The sequence below is a fragment of the Netta rufina genome, assembly GCF_964035555.1.
Source record: "Netta rufina genome assembly, chromosome: 1".
NCBI classification, from domain to species: domain Eukaryota; kingdom Metazoa; phylum Chordata; class Aves; order Anseriformes; family Anatidae; genus Netta; species Netta rufina.
Window position 1 is genome coordinate 29,947,624 of NC_140123.1, and position 24,244 is coordinate 29,971,867.

Here is a 24,244-nt window from a genome sequence, read left to right on the forward strand (position 1 = left end):
ACTGTCCTTTTAAGCTAGACAAGCATTTTTTTTTTGTTTCTTTTAAATACTTATTCTTTTTGTTTATTCGCAGACCCAGGGTCATTTCACCTGGCTTTAGGCACCTAGAACATGCATAAAGAATTAGAAACAACTTTGCCTTCTACAGTCAAGGGGAATCCTAAATCTTCTCTAGCTGCCTCTTCTTTTTTCTCATTTCAGCTTCAGAAGGAGACTAAAGGAACTCCATCACTAGTTCAGGCACCCTTTTTATATGTCCTACTAATGCAGGGCAAAGCTGGGCCACAAAACCTTCTACAAGCCCTACATAATAAATACATCAAGCAAGAGTAGAGGATAGTTTACAGCCCCAAAAAGAAATTTGACTATCCTACAGGAAATTTCAGAAAAATCACAGTAGTGTACAGAGTGAGATTAATAGCTGTCTCTCCACCTCTAAATTTATTTTATTTTTATACCTGAAATCCTTATTAACATACTAGAAATACTGTACATACACAAGAGAGAATGCAAGTTGCCTTAACTATGTGCCTCCAGAAAATTATTAGTATGCTAACAAAACAGTTGGTAACTCTGGAGAATTTAAATTATCAGTTTAAAAAGAACTCCAAAAGCTATTTTAAATACATGACATTAAGACACCAGCTATTTTAAGCATACCTGTTGGGATCTTGTAATAAATCTACTGCTTCTCTTAGTTGTTCTATCATTGCTATATCAATAGTTTGTTCTTCTGATAAATTTATTCTATAATAGAAAACAAAAACATCCAAAACGAGGTAAAACAGCAGTTATCAAGGATACAGCAAGTACTAAGGGCACGGGGGAACAGCCTCTGTGCACACAAAGTGCTAAATTTATGGAGTGTCTTCAGAAAAAAATTCACCAGCACTCTGCCTTTAACAAAACTCCCCAATCCAATACATACATAGGTAAACAAATGTGGTAAACTAAAACTTTTGCATCTCAGTTAAGTAGACTGACTTCTAAAGCTGAAAATTTATTTACTAATATTTGACTCTTAGTAATCACTTTCATCACATATATTGTTACTAAAAACAGTGATTCTTTTAATAGACAGCATGCTTTCTTTTGCTTTTCAAGATCTGCGATGCTTTCTGGAGCTTAGAAACCAATCAATCACCCATTAGTTCTGCCAACAAGGCTATTTTAGAAAGTGCTTATTTTTCCCTCCTTCGAATATTTGTTTTTAATCACACAGGACTCTACTGTTCTGCTTAGTGAGAACTTCGCAGCACACTGTTCTGCTAAATCATCCTTTCTTATGCATTCTTGTCACTGACTGATGTTCACTGCTCTTGAATTAATGCTTATGAATTAATGGTTGCTTCAAGGTTAAAATTATGACAATGCGGAAAGAGACTGATAGATTTTCAAATTTTTTTTTCATTTGCATTAATCTTAGATTTTATAAGTTTTGATAAAATCTTTTTTTTTTTTTCCTAAAACAAGAACAAAAGCGATGCCGTAAGCAGACTAAATATCAAAATACTTAATTAAAAAACTTGGCCTCTACATAGGTTAAAAACACAACACAGCTTTATTAGTGCCTACAGATTAGTTGCAAGATAAGATCCACTTTGTTTATCAATAATGTATAAAACACCAAGCACCTATAGAGAGTGCAAGGCTGTGCTTCTGTCACGCTTCCAACTCCACAAAATTATTAACCGAGAAGGAAAGACCAGTTTTGGTCATCTAATGAAACAATACAATTAATTACTTATAGACACACACAAAAATACTCACATTTCCTCTGTTTGCCATTGTGCATCCTCTTCTATTCTCAATAATTCATCGCACTCCGCTGCTCTGCTCTGTACGCAGACAAAGTGATTAAGATCTGAACTTTGCAATTAAGTAGGCAGATAAATTTTCCTTTCAGACTCAGCACTGACCTATTTTATTTAACAGTTTAGGGTGGCTTGTTGAAGCAATCCAACACTTTTGCTCCACTCCTCACTCTACCCCCTTTTCAGACACTAATTACTTGATCTTCTATTCAACAATCAGATTTTATTGAGGCCAACATCCCTCAACTTCCTTTAACTTTAAAAAGAAAGTCAAGTAGCACGAGAATTCTTTATTCTATGTCCCAGATTTCATTTGTGCCTTTCTGGTGTATGCAAACAATGCTTCAGTTAAGCATGACCTTTACTGTAATCTTAACTTGCTCTCTTCAAACAGCCAGATTTGTTTACAGACCAAGGAAATTCCAAATATGGAAACAGTAACAATTCTGTGTTTCATTCATAACTATTAACAGGATCCCTATTTCACCATTTTTAACAGCTCTGATTTTAAAAAAAAAAAACAAAACCAGAAAACAAAATAGAAACAAAACTGCATGCAACAATTCATATCAGCTGGCCAGTTATTTTGGGTTCGGTGTAGGTATAAATCAGAGCTCCCACTGTCCTACCTGTAATTATGAACTGCTACTTATTAGAATATTTGAATCCCTCACTTATGCTTCCATTTGGTATTTTGCGAATTTCTTTTCTTTGTTTTGGATGGGCAGAACACTGAAGTAATTTAGCTGCCGCTACAAACAGAAGCTCTCTGAGTGGACGTGCATTTATACTGGTAGAGAATGAACAGCATAAAACAGAAGCCTACCCTCTTCGTGTCACGGGTTTGGCACAGACGTCGCATCACCCTGTACCACCAGTAAACACTATCCAATTCTGCCAGATGTGCCACTGAGGAGTGTAGCAGCTTCTCTAACATTCCCCAGGGATGGCACATTTCACAATAACAACCCCCAGTAGAATGAAGACATTCTTTTCATCCTTTTTAATTATTACAGAAATGAAGTATTTGATTTTTCCCATAAGGGCATAAATCACGAGGTTAAAAAAAAACAGCACTTGTTCTAGAAGGCAAACCTCAGTTTCTGGGCATAATTATACAGATAAGATAAAGCCATACCAATTAGGTTGAATATTTGAAAACCACAAAATCTTCCAAACCTAAGCCCTCTTTTGGCACGGCAAGTGGTACTGAGTCAATGTATGGTTTGGTTAACCAGAATTTCAATTTTAGATGTCCCAAAATACATGTTAGTAGATGACAAAGTATAAACCAGAGAATACAACAGAGTCGGAGATCTGCAGCAGAAGGTAAATACCCCCAGTTCAAAATCCTCAGCACAGAACGGATGAGCTACCTGTCACCAACTGCTGATCTCAACTGCCATAATGTTAAGAAGATAACAAAACACAAATAAATTAAAGTGCTTACTCTAGCAATACTGTCATACCACCTTTCAATATTGTAACCTCTCTTTTACTGAACCACAGTTTTCCTAAAGCCTTAGCCACAAGCTAAAGGAAAGTCGCAAAGTAGAAAAGAGTTATGGGTATAATAACTTACTAGATTAATTATCATCATTTTAAATTTATCTATTTACTTTTGCGTTCTGCATCTTTTATGACAATGAATATTGTGGTATATTATTTATTAAGATGTCTATGGTTTGTTATTCCTGCTTGTTCTATAGTTATGAAAGCCATGAAAATACTTCCCCCATCTAAAATTGATCACAAACTTGCCTTAATGTAACTCATAAATTCTGTAGTAAGAGCATCCGATTCATCAAACTGGTTTCCTGTTTCTCTTGACTTATCGTTGACAATCAAGTGAGAAGATCCCTGATGGAATTCCACTAAAAACAACAATAACAGAAGATAGAAGGATTTCTGGTTCAGCTGAAATTTGTTACTCATAAGAATACAGATTATAGAGTTCAGAAACAATTAAAGTTTAAATTCAAACCATATTAAAAACCTCAAACTAGTTATGACTTTTGCATTCTAGGGATCAATGCCAATTCATTCCAAAGCTGTAATAAATCAATATCCTTGGCTCATACAGTCATAGATCAGCTCACAACAGGCACTGATGGTGTCTAAGTTTTGAGTTACACAAAATGCCTTGCCAGTACAAGAACTCAGTGGGAAAGCTACAGATTTTACAATAGTCGCATATCTCAGCCAGTGACAAGCAGGTTTTTTATGCAACTTTGAGTGCTGTAACACAAACTATCAGCAGAACTCAAAAAAAAAAAATCAGAGCCTTCCAAACAACATGAATGTCTTGCTTATATATACTGTTTCCTGAAGTACGTGGCAATAATAATTTTCTCCTCTGATTGAGGCAGTCTGATCCCATAATTTACCCTCTGATGCACTGATAAACACCATAGGATATGATACCCTTACTATCCCACTCATTGTTCTACTACATTCTGATGAGAATCTGAACTGGAGTACATTTAATCTAGTACTTAACACTAGTGTGAAAGACTCATCTCCTGCTTACATGGTTTCCATGTACAACTCCTTGACATTACCTTGCAGTTTTTTATTGGTATGTGTGGACCTTAGAGAAACACTGTTTATTAATGATACCTGTACGCTGATAAAGGTGTAACTAACAATATTTAGATAAAATTACACTGTCAGCACTTGAAGAGATGCTTATTTCTTTCCAGAATGTAATGCCGGCTTTGATGAATAAAGCTTTATATGTACATGCATTAAGTACAGCCATCTGAAATGGACTCTACTTTTACATGTAGCTAATTCAGAATCTGAACTAGCATTTGACAAAAGCTATTTGTTGGTATTACTGATTGAGAACCGTGGTTTAAGCTGTCTCTCATTCTTCTTCCCCCACTCAGAACTACAACTTAATAACTCTTGAGAAAGGTGAAACAAGTTCATGGAAACTGCTACAAAACTGCTACTATAAGGATCTTGACTCAGTGTAGTTAAAACTATTAAAGTAGCACTTTCTTCTGTTTTAAATGACTTCATAGGTATGCTTGAAGCCTTCGAGATAGGTAGGCATTTATTCGAAAAAAATTAATAACGAAAATACTTGCTGTTTGATAGCAGTATAAGAAAAACAATTTAAGGCATTTATCCAGTGCAAAATAGAACACTGAACGTTCCAAGGAAAAAGAGTAGCAAAGACAAAGTATCTAATTTAAAGGTGACATTTGTAGCCTTCTTGAAGACTGACTGATACCTCTTGGGCCACGTTTTTTTGCAAACTTGATTTACAGCCTTATATGTAAAATTATGAAAAAAATGTATATTTTTAACTTCTACTTTTTTCACATTCCAACCTTTTCTTGAGTTCGCGTGGTGACCCGGATCTTCCTTTATAACCTGATCTTCTTCCACAATGTCAGACATTGGAACATTAAAGCTGATGGTGTCTTCATCAGATGGCTAAGAAGGAATAAAAGAAACATTGGTTTCAGTTCAAATCAAAGACTAGAAAAAAAAGTTAGATATATAATAATGAACACACTGTAGAGTAAAAAAGCTAGTATTGGAGAGGATACCAGTGCACCTAACATGATCAAGTCCTGATGTAAGAAGCTGCTGTCATGCAGAACACATCCTCACAGTAGGCTTGCCAAGCAGCACAATTCTTCTGTCTCTTTTACTACATTACTAACTTCACCAGCCCTCTCTTAGCAGTGACAATGTTGCTGCCTTTCTGCATTTCTTTCCTGGACAGCTGAAAAAGGGGCTCCATGTAGCCACCAAAAAGAAGCTAAGCCTCATATCACAGTTTTTTTTGTCTTTCCATCCAGGCCTCCTTTATCTTAATCTTACTTGACATTTAAGTAGTAAGTTCAGTTATTCTAGATCAAAAGTTTTATGTTTTGTTAATTTCACAACGATTGTTTCAAAAATATTACAGTAGAATATTATTATACATGTATTATTAAAAGTTTTGAATACTAAAAACAGGCAAGTTTTTTTGTTTGTTTGCTTTGGCTAGGCAGAGTAAACAGCAACAACTTTTAGAAAAAATTTTGGAATGTTGGTGCAAAAATAAATAAATAAATAAAAAGCAGTAAGCCACAGGAAATTCAATTTACAAATAAAAAAATTATCAATCCCGTAACATAATCCCTCGACCTAAACAGGACTTCCAGGGTCCATAGCCTACCGCACTCTGCAATTCATGTTCCAGGTGCTTCCTGTCAGTATGCTACCAAACAGAAACTATCCAAAGCAACATACAAAAGTCCTCATTCCTCCTTCATAGGGAAATACTGTATCTCACTTCCTACATCCAGTTTTACCTTTATTCAGCTAGCAAAAGAAAGAGACAAAGGATATAAAGAATCAAAAGCACAGGCTGAAGAGTCCAACTTTCATTTCAAAAACCTAATATTTTTCCACCGCAATTTGGATGATGCATTCTGAAATGAGTTTTCCTACAGAGTCTTGCTGGTACTACAGCATCTCTCTTATGGGTAATGCAGCAGGGACACCATCTGGATCTTGACCAAGTTCCTGTTCTAATGAATTTTAACTGAGGAAAAAATAAAATCAAAGGAAGGTAGAAAGTGAATCTGCTACTCTCTGTTCCTAAAAGATGAGGTACGTGGGAGTGTGCTCTCTTCAAGCAGAATTTGTCTTCAAGCTGATGCGATCAATTTTACAGCAATATGTCTTTCACTCCAACTGCCCAAGACTACAGCTCTGAAGAATTGACCCTATCAACAAGCCAGACTAATTGACTTAATTTCATCAAGTATTCCCTCTCACGTGTATGTATCCAAACCTAATTAGCGAGCTTCTGAAAAAAAAAAAAAACCAACAGATTGGTTTTCAATCAAACAAGCACTTCATTTAAGTTTCCCTTTTCACATTGCACAAATGCAAAATGACCTCCTGGCAGTATTCTGTAAAAGAGCTGAAACTCAACAGCAATTAGCTTTCAGACTAAAGCGGAGCTTGGTTTGATATATTTGATGCATTTATAGAAAACCTCTAAAAATGTGTTCAACAACTCATAAAAGCGTGATTATTTAATGTTTATCTATTGTTTGGTATGGATGTTTCTGTCATTACTAATATTTCTTCCACAATTCTCATATGTAGCAGATTTATTAAAGTTTGTCTCAGAAGGAAAAGTGAGTAGTGAATTTATTACCAAGCATATTTGGGATTACTGATACTAGCATCAATCTTCTCCTTAACAGCAGAGCAGTTGACAGGCAGAGATGGAATGAGTAAACAGATCCCATATAAAAAGTCTTTGTCCTATAAATATGTACTGGTTTAGTCCAGTTATCTCTAAAATATTTTTTTTTCTGCAGCATGCCAATTGCTACATTTTGACTACAAGAAAGACAATCTATTTTGTAAAGGTGTTATTTATAGCTGAAGAGGAAGTTCTGGAACAAGTTTCATTAACAAGCTAACAACTTCAGGAAGCGTAAGAATGGCAAAACAGTTTGCAAGCCTCATTGAATGGGCTGCACACTCTTACAATTAAGTAAAAAGCCTGCCCAAATGATTGGCAACCATTGTGTTTATAAGTGATTCTGTATTCAAAAGACCACAGTGTAAGTGGATTAATTTTCGATTTGCTTTTGTAGTAAATACAAATTCAGCATCTAAGCTCGATTCTTTATACATTAGTTTCAAAAGCAACAGACTCTTTTCCTCAAAGGAAGACAGAAACAAGCAAAGAACCAATGCAAAATTATTTTAAGTAGGAAGTCCATTTTCTTTCTGTTAATATTTTAGTGTGAATATCTGAGTATTTCCCATTAGGTCCTTTCATTTGTACATTTCAGAAATATCATCACTGAAATATATTAAAGTTATTTACTTATTTATCGTTATTTCATAGAATCGTTTAAGTTGGAAAAGACCCTTAAGATCAGCAAGTCCAACCATCCACATAACACCACCGCTAACTCTATCCCTTAGTGCCATATCCACATATCTCTTACATATGTCCAGGGATGGCAACTCCGCCACTCTCCTGGGGAAAAAAAAATATTATTAATAAAATTCAACTTTAATTGCTTATTTGAGTACCCAAGAAGGGACCTTTCTATGATTAAGCACCCTGTTTGACTGAGCGTAGCCTCAAAAAAAGTCTAGGAAATGCAGCTGTAACTGCTTAGTAGCACACTACTCTCAGAAAGCTGTCTTTTTCTTTGCCCAGTCATACAACATAGCTCAAGAAAAATTCTGAAGGCATATTTCCAGCACTGCCTGTCTGCCAGAGCATGTAAACACACTAATCTGCAAGTTCCTAACGTTCTTACTCTCCATTGAACTGCCATATCCATGACACCACAGAACACATTGGGACCAGGCACACTGAACTCCTGTTAATTCCAAACAGACAAGATTCACAAATCAAAGAAAAAACAAACAAACAAACAAAAAAAACAAGTGAAAAGGAACTAGACGTATAATATAACAATTAGTTTATTGGAAAAAACAAATGTGTATTCTGTTTTGGACCTTGTTCTTTAAGTTATTATCTAAACTGTCTGAAAACCATACTAAATTTTCACTACTGGTAGGTTGTTGGCCATTTACTATCAAGTATCTCACTGGCATCTCTAGATTAAACATCATCATAGACTAAACCAGAAAAAAAAAATCCCAGACTCCTTTTATCTTTGTTTTATGAATTTCTCACTAATAAATGACTGCCAAGAGTGTGGTTGCACAGTTTTGATACCTGAAGTTGCATTCACATGGTTGCCCTATAAAAAAAATAAGGGGGTTAGGGGAAGGGAGGTAGACAAAATTCAAGCAATTTACCTCTGTTGCTGACAAACGTTTATCGCCATTATCACTACCAACACCTGAATCTGAGTCCTTTTTACTTGGGTAGATGTCATCAATGCTAGATGTGAACAAAAAAAATCAATAGAAGACTGTAACAGCATGCATGGTTAGAATTCTGTCCTGTTTTGAATTAAAGCAAAATTCCCTCCACTATCAATGCCAGTGAATAAATAACTCGGTATGATTGCTAACTACACATCTGCAGTATGCTCCAAGTAGATCAGATAGACTGTTTGGTTAGCTTAAGGATTAATGAAAACAACAGAAATAATCTGTCCTATAGGTTACTAGACAAAAATGCGTAATTATTAAGTATAGGATTTTGACTGAAGTCATTAAGCCATGTGATTGAAAAACTAAACTAGTTGAACTCAAACAAGAGTCAACTAATTTAAAGGTAACCACTAATGCATTAAAACGAGCTGTTAACTCCCTGGGGCTTGGAGTAATTATTAACACAGAAACCTCCTTTTGAGTCTTTAAAATAGACATTGAAATTTAATATTTGAACAAAATGACTACAATAATTGCAATTGCTATCTTGTTTTTTTTTTTAATTGCCTAATATGACCTTTACTCATTTTAAAGTACCCAATTAGACACAGTACTCATCAGCTAACTATTATTTTTATATATATAAATAAAAGCATATATCTGTATACGCTCTATTTCCTACTCAATTACAATCCTGAAAATTGTAACACTGATTTGAGATTGACACAGCAATTTAAAAAAAGAACAGCATTCAGTTGAATATGATGAAAAATATTTTTCACTTTGTTCCAAGATCATAAATATTACATGAAAAATGAAGCAAGATTTTTATTCGTACCTCTCTTCCACAGGTTGTGGCAAATGTGGCTGTTCCATGGCATTAAGATACAGAGAGTCTGCTGTTTTAATCTGGCAGGCCTGTACAGTCAGATATTTGAATATATGCACCTTACCCTTTGTACAAATCTGTTGGACAGGAAAAAAATAGGTTTGTAACTAGAATAAAAGAAAAATGTATTTCAAATTTCATGTAGTGAAAATCTCTGAAAACTAACTCATATAATCATAATGGAAAGGAAAACAGATTATTTATTTTAAGAATTAAGAGCTACTTCAATTAGACAAATAATGATTTGAGATCACTAGCATAAATACTCTGGGAGTAATACAGAAAACAACAAAAATTTATTCTACTTTAAAAGATCCAAATTTGCTTTCCGCTCCAAAAGGATTATGATTAATAAAATATATTTCAGTCTATTACTAACTGCAAAGTGAGTAATTATTTTCCAAAATTAGTCAATAGTGACATTTAATTAACAAGCATGTTCTTTACACTTTGTCACATTGCTTCTACAATTGCTCATTAATGTTTATGATGCATTTCACTGGCTTTTGCTTTTTTTTTTTTTTCCCCCTCTTTCCGTACTCTTTAACCCACATGCTTGCCGGAATTTCCTTCGTATGTTTTGAGCTTACTAACTGCACTGCCATTTGTAGTTAATGAAAAGCATTTCTCCAGTGTAGTAAAAACTCTCAAGTATTTCCACAGCTGTTGATCATCTTGTAGTAGATACAGTATGATGAATCTAGGGTTCAGCAAGTCAACAGCAAAGCTGTCCTGAAGCAGTAAGCAGATGTTTCATTTATTTATTATTTCTCAGCATGGCCTATATTCAGAACAGGAGTCTAATCTCCCCGTGTATGACGTTCTGTACAGTTATAATATAAAGTAAAATAAACTTCATGTGGATTGTGTTCTAGGCTGCCTGAATGTATAGTAAATTGCAACAGAACTTCTAGAACTAGCCTCTTATTAACAGAAAGAACTGGAGCCTTGAGTTGGACGACCATGACTGGGGAAACAAAGTCCCAGTCAACTCTGAACTTGTGCAGGATTTGCTACTCCAGCTGGATGTATGTAAGTCTATGGGGCCCAATGGGATTCATCACAGGGTCCCTCAAAGAACCCACTAATGTCATTGTGAGACCTCTCTCAATTTTCAACAGTCTTTGGAATCTGGAGAGGTCCCAGTCATAGCATAAAGCTACCAGTGCCCAAAGGAGCGGCTGAGGTCCCTGGGTTTGCTCAGCCCCGAGCAGAGCAGGCTGAGGGGAGGCCTCATGGCGGCCTGCAGCTCCCTCACGAGGGGAGCGGAGGGGCAGGCGCTGAGCTCTGCTCTCTGGGGACAGCGACAGGACCCGAGGGAACGGCATGGAGCTGGGACAGGGGAGGGTCAGGCTGGGGGTTAGGGAAAGGGTCTGCACCCAGAGGGTGGTCAAGCTCCCCAGGACAGTGGTCATGGCACCGAGCTTGCCAGAGTTTAAGAACCATTAGGACAATGCTCCCAGATGTCCTTTAATTTTTAGGTGGTCCTTTGTGGAGCCAGGAGTTCGACTGATGATCCTTGTGGATCCTTTCCGACTTGGAACATTCTATTACTTTATAATTAAGCCAGGAAGTTTCCCAACAACTCTCTTTTCCAAAGTTATACACACATTAGGTTTCATATGGAGACAGGAATGACAAAAATAAATATGTAGCTTTATTCATACGTAGAATGGAAATATTCTAGAGTGACATTGGTTTCAATGGTGCACACGCTCATGATGCTTTGTCTTGTTTATATATCCACAACGAATGTCTGTGCTGACAAGTTCAGATGTCCGCTATTACAGAAAGTTGCATTTTATAGGCTGTAAGTTATCATCCACCCAATATTAAGGCACAGTTTAAATGATGTTACTTACTTGTGCTGGTGGAGACTGCAAAGGATTGTTGTCAAGCAGTAATACTTGTAACTGCACCATCTTTCTAAAACAGATGGGAATCACAAGCACTTTATTGCAAGAAAAGTCGAACTTTACCAAGGGAAGCTGCACTAGTTCTAAAAGCAACAAAGAAGACAAAAGGTGTTATATCTGTACTTATTTTTGCCATAAAATAGTAAAATATTTCTGAATAAAGCTTTTTTTTTTTTTTCTTCAATCTCAGAAAAAAAGGAATATGCCTCTCATAATAAAAGGCAGTGTATAGCATCCTCTTTTCCCTTTTTTAAAAATACAAACTCAGACAGGAACATGACTAGTATTTACTCCATTCTATCCTGGGAATGGAAAAGGGTGTTATTGATATACAGGTGACAATAACTTTTAAAAATTTTGATTTTATTTATTTATTTATCTTAACGCAGATGACAATTACCATACTGCATTCACAGGTAAGAATTTGTGCAAGTTACAGTAGCTAAAATTTTGAAGATAATTCATTAACAAAGTCACACACTAAGTACTACTTAATGCTATAGGCTACAGAGACACAGCAAACTCAAATGGAATAAATTCAAACACAAGGTAATTACTATTTGCTACTATTACTTAACTTATTAAAGATACTTTCAAAATACTAATAAAAAGAATTACTGCAAAGGCGTTGGGATTATTATTTATTTTTTTTTTACCTGGTGGTAAAACTTCGAGGTAATTTCTTCTGACATTCAGTTCTTTTAAAGATTTCAGCTGGCCTATCTGCTGTGGCAAAGCTGTGATTTCATTACAGCTGACATCCTACAGCAACAGTAACAGAAATAATGAACTTTCGGCCCCAAAGTGTTAAATAATACTTACAGGAAATTGTAGCTAATGTGTTATTACCATTTTAACATTTTATTAACCTGAAAACTCGCAACCTTCCATGCTCCTGCCTTTCCAGTGCAAAACTAGATGAATGAGAAAAATCTTTACACTTTATTCAAAGCCTAGAGTAAATATCTGTTTAGAGGAGTTAATTTTTAAAGTGAATTTAACTTCTGTAAAAATTATTAGCTTAAAATGTCCTACCTTTTTGTTTCTAACTTTTGCTTATATCGATAACTTACTACCATGATTATACAACCAAAAGTGTTTGGATGAAGTGTAAAATTGCTACTGTATGGCTCTGATTTTATTAATTATTATTTTTTTTAAGGTTCTTGTTCTTCTAGATAGACTATTAAAGCAAAATTAAAGAAAACAGCAATGACCTTCAGTAATGCTGGTCAGAAAAGACATATACTCAATTACCACATCGAATAGGAGGACATAATGAAATAGGACAGGTCTTACTTGGTATTATACAGATATTCAACATTTTCTTGTAAAAGCTACTCCCTTAAGAACCTAGACAGACTCTAAACAGGTCACAGCTAAATTAAGGGGGTTTAACAATCTGGATGAGGTGGCAACCGACAGTTATTTCAGCTTTTCTAAAGGAATAACTGCTGTAAAGTTGAGTTGAGCCCAAAGTAGTGAGTATTGCTAAACAACTGAACATTATTTCAAGGGAACAGTTTCTACACATTAACACTACTCATAATATTATACTTTAACGCTACTGAAAACCTGAAAATGCTACAAATGTGTACTAAAAACCCACAACTTCTTGGATTAAGTCAGTCTAAAACAAGAGAGATTTCACATATTAGCTACTGCTTCTACTGCCAAACTGTCTACATTCAATGTGAAATCAAAATGACATTGAAACCTCTCCTTATGTGCCTGTAACCTGTAAATGCGAGCCATGTCCCAGTTCTGCTTCCATTTCTGCATTAAAAAGGGAAGCAGAGCTTCCTAGGAGGACAGCTAAGTGAGGCAATGCCAAATTTTCCTGAACAGGCTAGACTCTTTGCTCCTACTCTTGACTGTTTCAGATGATGGGATTTATACAGTACCTGGGAGCTCTTCAGCTACACAATTTTTCAGTCAGTCAGAATTGAGCCATCTCTTTGAAGACAGCTGCTTTAACGCTAGTCATAAGCATGACATTAACTCTCTACCTGCAATCCTAAAAACTAGTTAAAAAAACAACAGTAGTAGCAAAATCTGATCTGGCAATGCTGCTCTTTTTATCAGACATGTTTCTTCTCGTAACAGAATCTCAGTGCTGCCAAAACTTCCCTCCCTTGTCAAAACAGAGTCAGGAAATTATTTTAGCTTTTAGACAAGGAATTTAAAAATACCACTTAATGAGTGCTTCTTTTGCCCAAATTGTCACAAAGTACGGCACTGTTAATTGCACTGTTCCCAGATCATTTATTTTTAAAGCTTTACTGTCCTGTTTTCAATTTACAGGCTTTAAATGAGTTTATAATTAGATACGTACTTTTTAGAGCAAAGAACTTAAATTTGAAGTCACCTTGTGGCAGAGAAACTCTAGATCAAGTACACTTCTGCACGTACATCAGAACAAGTCAAGGAAAGAGACAGTTTTAAACGAAGTTCAAAAGAAATGTCTGGAAGTGTACCCTAGTCCTTTTATAATCTCTCAAAACATCCACAATGTGACTGATCTCTTATGACAGCATGTCAGTAGTCACAAGGGCTCTAGAGACAGTTGTAGCCTTGATCCTAATAACACTTCAATCCAACTTTTTTTTGTACTACTTTGAATAGCTGTGGAAAACAAAGACCTATAACATTATTTCCAGTTATGCTTAGTAGACTTTGTGAGTGTGTATGTGACAGAGACAGTGTTTATCTTAAACTTTCCAATTACTTTGGCAGTAATGGAAGCCACGCTATCAAAGTCAAATGCCTATGATTTTCAGGCTAATAACCCTTTAGAGCAACATGACATCCAGCAAATTGAAACTTCACTTCACGGACATCTGCAGGCAGTTGAAATGAAGTTCAAACACCTACTCAGGTCCTAGGGGCTAGCATTAGCTAAGGCCAGACTTCTTGCATGAATGCTGTGTTGTCCTCATTGGTTATTTCCTGCCATAACAACACGGACAATTTCTCACAATTAAAAAAAATGTAAGGCTTAGGGAAATTTAACATTAGTTTCTGTGGCATGTAGCTCAATGGTGTGAAAACAAATCCAGATCTTCATTTTTCCTTTGTTTGTAGTGAAGTTTAAACAATCATAAAATTCAGACTAATATAAGTGGAAAAACACATACAGTAACCTAACTCCACTGTAACATTATTGACATAGGGGATTTTATCCAAACTTTCTGAATCAGAGTAAACTTCCTCCTTGCACCCATTTTAAAATTTGAGGCTCCTGTTATTTCTAATAAGTATGTGGATTCCGCCAGAGTTTGTGAAATACAACGTCACACTGAATGTTAAAAATGTTACATGGATCCTTTTAGAAAACAGAAGGCAGCACGTCCCACTTGGCCAGGCTGCTGGCCCAGATTTGATGAACAGGGTAAAGGACCTAAATCCCAGCAGATGGATTTGAAAGCTTCCAACATCAGAAAGGAGCATTCCAGAGATGGAGAAAGCTCTTCCCCTGAGAGTGCAGAAGGGCAATGCTGCCCAACAGGAAGGAGAGCAGAGCTTTACTGCACATCTTACAGCTTCAGGTGCGATCGTAGAGCTATCCCTACCCAAGTACTTTCTTTGATGGAAAGTAAGTATCAGAGTATCTTCACACCGATTTTGAAGTCATCCTCCTGACTGACAGTAGAAGTATGATCAAGTTATGCAGCTGTAAATGAGTTTCCCAACCAAATTTTCTAAATACTTTGACTATATCCTGGAGGGGGAATAATTCATACATTATTTTAATGCTTCTAAGACAACTCTCTGACTACATAGCAGAACCTAAGACTAAAATTTAAAAGAATACATAAAAATTTACTGCATGTAATATGTAAGTCATTCTATGTTATGATTGTGACATTTATCTATGTATAAACATGCAATAAAAAAGAAGAGAAGAAAGGAAGCAGAATTAGCTGGAAATATCTCACCTAATCTGCAGCGAACTATGTTTTTGTCATTCTAGAGAGGCCACAGAGGTAAAATCCGTTTCAAAAAGTTAAATAACAGCAATAAAAACATCCATTTGCTACATACACTCAGATTTTACTGCAAGTAGCCTGTGAAAAGCTGGAAAACACTGAAAATCTGAGGGTGCTTGCCAAAGTCCTAGTAACACAAGAACTGAATGCAACCAGTTGGTGTCTGCCACCACTCAGGATTGATCCCTTGGGCCAGGTTTGCACCAGTGCTGTGTACGTCCCAAAACAAACAAGAGCATGCCCTGCCAAAGGGCTGGCTGGCTGTGTCGCTTGGAAGCCACATGCTGTTCAGGCTGGCATTGCTCTCACACAGCTGAATGTTTCGTGCAACAACTGCAGCATGACTTAATCCTTTTTATTTTTGTCATCTTTTTCCTTATTAGCTCTTGAACAATGATCACCTTATTGTATAAATTGCATCATCTTACATATGCCAATACAGATACAGGCTCTCAATCCTACCACTATTTGCTGCATGGCAGTTTAGTCATTTCCAGCTAAGTAACACAACTTATTTCACTAGAAATACATGAAGTACTCATGGTAGCATCAACCTCAGTAACCAGGTCATCAGAATAGATGCATGCCTACTTAAAAAAAATAGTTATTCATGTATTTTATTTCTTCTAATCACAGAGAGCTAGATTCAGACTTTCTTCAAGTTCTAACAATTCTATTCAGCCACCGAATCCCCAAAATTAGGATGCACGTTAGTGCTATTCAGCTTTAATTACACATAAAAGTGAAGCTATAATCTCTTACTGAACCAGTTTTAAGCTACAACCTAACACGTTTTGGAAGGTAATTCAATCAAAACCATCTCAGTCATATAATTAAACCCATAACAAAAAGATATTTTAAACTACTTGATAAGTTATTAAAAAACACCACCACCACAAACCTGGCAGTGTTTAGCTCAGGTACAACCCAGAAAATAAAATGTAATTGCTTCCCTCCACTAAACCAATTTACTCTAAGTTTACTTACAATTAATAGTATAAGCCTGAAACACAAGGCACTGTACAAGACAAATACAAGAAAAAAACAAGCCCTAAAGTTGTCACTTCATATACGGGGAACCCATAGTGGCACTGGGGCCCCAAGCAAGGCCAACTCAACTTCTGTAACAGAATTTAGAAATTATTCTTATAAAGATGTCAATATGATATACAAGCACTTTCAGATACCTAGAAGACGTGCAAAATAAATGCAACCAATGGAGATGATAGCAGTTAAGAAAAAGTTCACACACCACTGTTTTACTCTGCATAAATTGGCAGTATCAAACAGTAGTTTGCCAATTTTTATCTTAAAAGGTCAAGGTGAACAGAAACAACCAGAAGGCACAACACATGCCATAGGGAGTTCAGAGCCTCAGGAAGGCTAACAATATACAAAAGAGGAAGAGAAAGGGGAGAAAGGGAAGCTTTCACAATTTCCACATACAAACTTTTAGAAACAATATGCAGTTACATAAAATTTAAGTTAAGGTACCAAATAATTTCTGCATTTTCTGATTCTTAGTTATTGGACAACATATATTAGGGATTAAATACTGCACTCAGAGACCGTAGTTGTTGGACAGCTTTGAAAAACAAGAGGAATATAATCATTTTGTTTAGACAGGTTTTCCAGGAAAACAAGGTTGCATGACAAAAATAGTGAAATAAAATGAAAACAGACCGATAAGATCAGTATCATTAGCGGAATGCAATGTGGTAAGCAGATAGCACTGCAAGAGAGAAAGGAAGCAGGAGGCGGGGTGGTATAAGAGGAGCAGAGAGCTTTGCAGAGACTGATGCCAAAAAGAGAAACTTGAGACAGCAAAACAAGGAGCCAGTGCACGTGGTGAGTACAACTGGCAAAGAAAAACTTAGAAGCTGAGTTTTAAATGAACAAGGGCAGTGGTGTTGCTCTGAAGGGTCCTGAAGACCATAAAGGAAACTTTTATTGTGTTACTACTCAATAGACTTGAGAAATTCAGAATTTAACTGGCATTATAGTATAATGTATCTGTTCAAATATCTTTCCAAATAGAATTTTACTCTTTCTAGTTAAATACAAATAAAAATCAACAAAATCAGTAACATACCAGTTCCATTAACTGTTTTAGCTGACCTATCTCTTCTGGAAGGGAACCTAGCTTATTGTTACTTGCAATTAAGACTTTTAGAGGAAGACCACACAGGCAAGCTGGCAAAGAAGAAAGCTGATTTCGACTGCAACAAAACAAAGAAAGAAAAACAACCATTAAGAACACCAGTAATATTCTTACTCACATGAAGACAGAGTTGTAAAACCCCTTCATTTTGATGGGTCATATTTAATGCAGATAAAATGCAAATTTTAGAATTGCAATCATTATGAAAACACAAAAAATATTTGAATTACTGACTAGAACAGTATTGCAGAATAGTATCACTCTGGAAAAAACATCTTATAACAGTTTAATAACATCGTAAAATGTTGCTACTCCCCCATCCCAGACATCCCAAACTTAGCAATGAAAATTTATCTTACTCAGGAACCAAAACCTGGAGGAAAAAAATGTGCACCCTTTTTGCTCCTCGTCCATTTCCTGTGCATTGGTTAATGAATATAAGCCATAACATTATCCCCATCCCCCTCCTGAGTGAGGGAAGGCAGAGAGGCACCAATTCAATTTAATTCTATTTATAAAATATGCTGTTACATATCACTATACTCTGATTACCTTACTCATCTTAAGCTTTTCAGTATATCAGGGACAAATTTATTTCTAGTTTTGCTGGTGTGTATATCAAAGAACAATAAATGTCTTCTGTATCTCAAAGAAAGTCCATTTAAGTGTTAAAAGTGTAAGCAAAAAGTCCTTTGACTCAACCTGTAAGTCACATCCTTGAAAAATATTTTCCTTTATCATTTGAAAAAAAGAAACAAATGGTATATTGCATCAATCCTATAGAACTAAAAATGGTATCTGCTAACCTCAGAGGCCAACGTTTCAAATGATTACATCCTAAAGACGATTAAGTCACAAGCAAAAATAAGACTTTTGTAGGAGAGCATAGGATCTAATCTCTATGAGAAGGTATTAGTTACCATGTCATACACTTCTCACCTTGAAGTAGGGCCAACAAAAGAGGATCAGCCCAAACCTTTCAGTCAGAGGCTTTCCTGAACAAACAAGAGCTGTCTTCCAGCACATCCAGACAGTCTTTCTTTCCCTCCTTTTTCTTAAAGCAATTGCCTACGTGGCAATTATAGTCTGCTGCTACCCTTTTTTTGGACACAATCCAAAAATCTATCTTGATTTAAGCTTTTATACCATTTCTCAAGACCACCAGCATAAACATGGAATCAGTTTCAAAAATATTTCAACATTTAGACTATAAGATTGCAAGGCAGCAGATCCTTCAAATGACTAGACAAATGTCAGATAATTTCTTAGTTTTCTATGTTTTCTAAACACTCAAACTTCTCAGTGGGCTAACCCATTCATTCTTGTTACTAACACTTCTACTGTAATATGAGGTTTGAACATATGCTTCAAGACCCTTTGAAGACTTCCCTTCCTCCAAGGTTTCCAGAGGGTTTATTTATTTATTTGTTAAGAAGAGAATAAGATGATTCTTGTTGGAAATACAACGTAAGATATATTATCATATTATCCCAGGTAAATTCAGCAAAAATAAGGTAAATTCAACAAAAAAAATTAGAACCATCAATGGTTGACTTCCTTTCAAGACTTGCATTGAACCATTTTATCTCTGAATCTTACTTTTTTCTAAAATTGATACAACATTTATAAATGACTCTCCAACATGAGCCATTTCAGACTTTATTTCTGAAAAATAAATAAATAAATAAATAGTATTTTCATGAAGAGGAATCACAAGGGAAAGTAAATTTTGGTAAAAAACTTTCCAGAGATTTAGGCTCTCATTCTAATAACAATTACTCAAGAAGCTTGAACTTAAAATGACAAATGCTGCATGATTATAAACATTAACTTGTGATTTGTGAGTCAACTGATAGAAGAAACTTGATTATGCTCAACAGAATAACATATTAACTACCACCTCTCCTAGAAAATTTGATAGTTTTAATAGAATGTAACTTCTTTTTTTACGGGTATCAACCCATTAGAAAACAATGAACAGTAAAGCAGTGTCCTGTTCACAACGATTTTAGTTAGCTTCTGCATGACTGCTAAGACTCCGAAGAACAAATACGCATCACTGATCTGTGAAAATAGATTACAAGTGTTACTGCTGCACAACGTACCATACAAGGTGATGGGACAAGAGACAGTAGAGATTACATCCTCCAGCCTCTCTTAAAGTTATGTTAATATAAAAAGGAAGACAACATCATTATTTCAGAAATGTGGAACTAAACACGGATTGAAGCCTTGTTTCATCCATGAAGGCTGTACAAGGAATGGAATTAATGTATATTAATGCACAAGCCTTTCCCCTGTCCAAAATCTTTGAGTTCCCCAGAATCCTAAGCAGACTATCAGATCTGTGAAACCTGTAACTCAAGAAAATAATATATGCATTGCCTTATTCTGTCTTTTCTGCAGAAGTCTGAATGCCTTAGCCAGAAGGTATTGTTCTAACATTTATTTTACTACTTACTTTTACTTATTTTAGGAAGCTTAAAATCTGAAAAGGTTACACTGAACAGCAGATTTGGCACCACAAGAAAATAACAAAATGTGAGTAGAAGTTATTTTTAAGGTCTACTGAAGTCAAATTGAGAACATCCAGAATCTGCAAATGTATCTACCCAGTAGGTAAAACACACAAAAATAACAATTTTTTTTACTTTTTAAGTTTTACACAGCTCAGAAGCAATCCACTGAGAGATAAGGAAAAGCACATAACCAGTGTATGTGTGTAATAAATTGTCATATTTGTTTAAAAGGAATTCCCTTAAATAAAACATAAATTGTATCCACCAAGGTCCCAAACCTATACACATCTCTTGGCATCACTTCCTAATTCTATTTAACATACATATTCTCCTGGTGCCACATAAAAATATCCATTTTAAATTCATCATGTTTTCTTGCCAAGAAGCAACATGGTTAGAAAGTCAAGGATATTGTTCTCTCTTCTACAGACTGCTTACTGTCAGCCTTCCTAATATATGGGAAGGCCGTGTCCAAAAGAAAACTATTTAAGGAGATTTTAAGCAGAGAGAAACTACCTAGTAAAACTTGAAAACTTTCCATTTGTTTAGGTTGTCTAATTTACTGCGATACACAATAGCAATTCCAAGTATTCTGGATTTGTGGCACTTTACATAAATTCCATTAATACACTGAGTAAATTCACTCTAATTCCCATGTTTACCAAGATGACTTAAGCAAACTTGATTTCATCCAGTCTTAATTTTTTTTTTTTTGTATCCAACTGTAATACCACTTCAAAATTACATGTGCCATATTGTTTACATGTGTGCAAATACTCAGGACACATTATTCTATTTCAGTTTTTTAAATCAAAATTAGTGTTCCATGGTAGCCAAAACTGCAGTACAGCAGTAACACAGGAGGGCTTGAGAAATATGCTCAGTGTTTACAAGACTGAAGACCAAGCCTTCATACCTTGGATTTAAAAGCACACGAACCACTTTGCCCCCTTGTTCAACCTCATTCTCAAAGACAGTAATATCTTTACTATTACAATTTTCACATATCCAACTACAAGCAAACCTCCACACCTTGTCCCAGCTGAGAAAGTGCTGACATGTCCTCTCTCAAAATAAAATAATGCATTCAACTGCATTTAAAGCAATAGAAATCCTCAATATGGATTAGCATCCACACACAGCTTTCCCAGAAAAGAAACAAAGGTGCTTAATTCTTTGTCCCTTCTTCCTAAAAAAAAGGCAGTAATTATGTATCTTCCATAATAAGAGGACATAAGTAATAAAATCATGATTTTCCTCTCTATTCCCCATGAGGAAAATATTGATCCTCTGTCCCTCCATCTCTCTAACTACAAAAAAAACACATACCAAACTTTAAAAAATTTATCATCAGAAGGGAATGAAAAGAATCTGACCATGCTGATACGATTAGCATTCTCAATTTGCTAGAATAAGGGAAAGAAAGGGATTAATGTTACTCTGTCATTCCTTAAATAATTAGTTTTAGATTTTACATTGCCTTCATATGGAACTATATCTACAGGCAATGAATTTTTGCATTACTGCTTGCAATAAAATGAAAAATGTAGTCAATTGTTCCAGGAACACAAAGTGCCGACAAACAAGTCTTTACGCATTTGCAAATAAAAAAAAAAAAATATGGTAAATTTAAACTTACCTCAAATTTAAGTAAGTTAGCATTTGTAAGTTCACTATTGCATCTGGTATAACTTTAATACAATTGTGGTATAGATTTAGTGTTTCCAGTGACACAAAATGGCACAACTCCGTAGGAACCTCCGTTAATCTGTTCTTGGATAGATCTATAAAGAGAGAAAGAGAAGATACTTTTTTTGAACCATCAGAAATACTACTTTGAACAAACTGTAATTATTAAAAAAAGTGAATAAATGTAATCCTACAGTCAGACAGCAAGTTAAGCCAGTGCTTTATTATACAAAATAAAACTAATCTTAACTTTTAAAATGAAGAAAATGGAACAGACTGTATAAAAAGCAAAAATTCAATTAAAAGTTATTCGGTCTAATAAAAAATAATTACTTGCAGGCCTCAATACACTGAGAAAATACCTGAATCCACAACCAAGTGAAGCTCATATATCTCAAGACCAATACAGATAGTTATGTGCAAATGATAGCATTTAGATAAAAGCAAAAAACAACTGTATCTCTAGTTTCTTTTTAAAGGAGTTTGGCAGGTGTTTGAGAGAAAGGATATGAGGAAAATGCAACTTGATGATTTCACATCTTTGCTGCTGCTGGTTAAGCCTCCTCCCTGATCCTACAATACTTATCTGAAGCTGACTGTCGTAGACTGCAAGATGGGAAAACCAACCAAAGTTCAGTGGATATATTTCCATAGTGCCAATGATCTGACCTCTCCCTATAGGATCATGAAGTGGTTTTGCTTTTGTGAAAAAATTGTCAAAAACCTGAAGATCTTAACTTTCTTTGCCATGTCAGGCTCAGCTTGCTGCATAGAGGCATGGCTTGAGCTCAAAAGCATCACCAGTAGGAAGGTTTTTATCATTTTTGGTTTTGTTCCTGTCTCCTGCAATGCAAGCTGAACTTCAGCACTCTCAATTCCCCTTGTCAGCCTCCACCTTGCTCCATTTCATTGCTGCCACCACAAAGCTGGTCTCTATTCCAAACCTGACCAGGATGACAGCAATGGCCAAGGAGGGAACTAAGGGAGTGCAGCCCTGCTGACTCAGATGGCAACGTGGTTGAACTGGGCACCTTAGCCAAAATTATTCACCTTGAGATTCCACAATTCAACTTGAAAAAAAACCTTCCCCTTTTTTTTTTTAAAAGGAGCTTCTGCGGTGACATCCCAGCATCACCTCTCTCATTTCCTCACGCAGTGGGGAAGGGGCAGGAAGGTTGGGAAGAGGGAACCGAAACTCAGCCCTAGGCCTCTCCGTGGGCCTGGGCGGCAGGTGGAGAGTGACCCCTGGGCCTTGATCTGCTCCTTCCACAGTGACACACACACACAGTTTGGTTAAAACAGAAATGTTGCTACTCCCCACGCTGTTAGGACAGCAGGCTATCTATCACTTGGACCCCAGCTTTAGGCCTGCTCTCGTTGACCTTCACACGGAGTAAAAGGGACCATGCCACCACATGCCACTTAGCTGTGGAAAATTCCAGTACCTCAGAGGAGCGGAACGGCAACGAAATCCAGCCCGTGTCTCTAAGAGGCATCACAAGCTCAATGATCTAAAATCATTTCTTGCTATTTTAATACTATCTTTTCTTTCTTTAATTGTTTTTATTGTTATCCCCAGTTCTCAAGGGCTTTAGTTATGGTAATCTGAAGAAGGACAAAACAAAGAAGCCACGGATGATAACAGAAAATCCTCCCTGTTACCCTCAGGACAGAGGGTTATTGGACACAACATGTATACAACAAAGGAATTCAATTAACTTCCAACAATGGAAGTCAATTATTTATTATTGTCTAGTTATCAAAGATTACGATCATTTCAACAGTTATATCTACTGCTGCTTCCTAAATAATGTTAAGAAGTTCTATCCACATAAAGCAGAAGAATCAAAACTGTGTGTTTTATTTTATACAGTGTAACTTAAAAAGCAGAGGTTTGCTAACATAATTAATTTTATTTTTATTTAAGATGTATCAAATACCAAATCTGACCATCTCTGAGAAATAGGGTACAGGAATGGAATGAGTATGATACCATTATTTTTTAAATGATTTTTTTTTTTTGGCCAAAAAACAGACTTTCCTGATCAAATGGATGAAGGGCAAAAAAAAAAAAAAAAAAAAAAAAAAAAAAAAAAAAAAAAAGAGGACAAAAGAAAGGATGGCTTTTATTCAATCACAGAATGAATGTAAACCTCCAAACATGATGCAGCTGTAAAGAAAGCCTAGCAGCTTTCAGATGCCTCTAAAAAATCTGTAATGAAAAGTGCATGCCTTAAAAACTCAACAGTAAGGAGAACAGTCTGCATATCAGCTTCATACTGTACCTCATATATGCAAACACATACAGAAACCTCTGAAAGTTACATAATTATTTTGATATTACTTATACCAAAGTACTTTTGTACCTTGTTTCATTACTGCACCTGACAACCTGTACATACACTTTGTGCATATTCTGATATTTAAGTTCTAGAA

The 24,244-nt window shown here is 35.8% G+C and overlaps 1 protein-coding gene across 1 annotated transcript in view; it reads right to left on the reverse strand.

The window, feature by feature from the left end:
* The window catches only part of LRCH1 (leucine rich repeats and calponin homology domain containing 1), a gene marked incomplete at its 5' end in the record, with an annotated part of 116,051 nt that overhangs the window by 37,921 nt on the left and 53,886 nt on the right, over nt 1-24,244 (reverse strand). The window contains 10 exons of the mRNA XM_084296715.1: nt 661-747; nt 1,771-1,838; nt 3,576-3,688; nt 5,156-5,261; nt 8,625-8,709; nt 9,484-9,611; nt 11,397-11,533; nt 12,107-12,212; nt 17,532-17,658; nt 21,759-21,903. Coding sequence (XP_084152841.1) covers nt 661-747; nt 1,771-1,838; nt 3,576-3,688; nt 5,156-5,261; nt 8,625-8,709; nt 9,484-9,611; nt 11,397-11,533; nt 12,107-12,212; nt 17,532-17,658; nt 21,759-21,903 — 1,102 coding nt within the window. The remainder of the gene's footprint in view (nt 1-660; nt 748-1,770; nt 1,839-3,575; nt 3,689-5,155; nt 5,262-8,624; nt 8,710-9,483; nt 9,612-11,396; nt 11,534-12,106; nt 12,213-17,531; nt 17,659-21,758; nt 21,904-24,244) is intronic.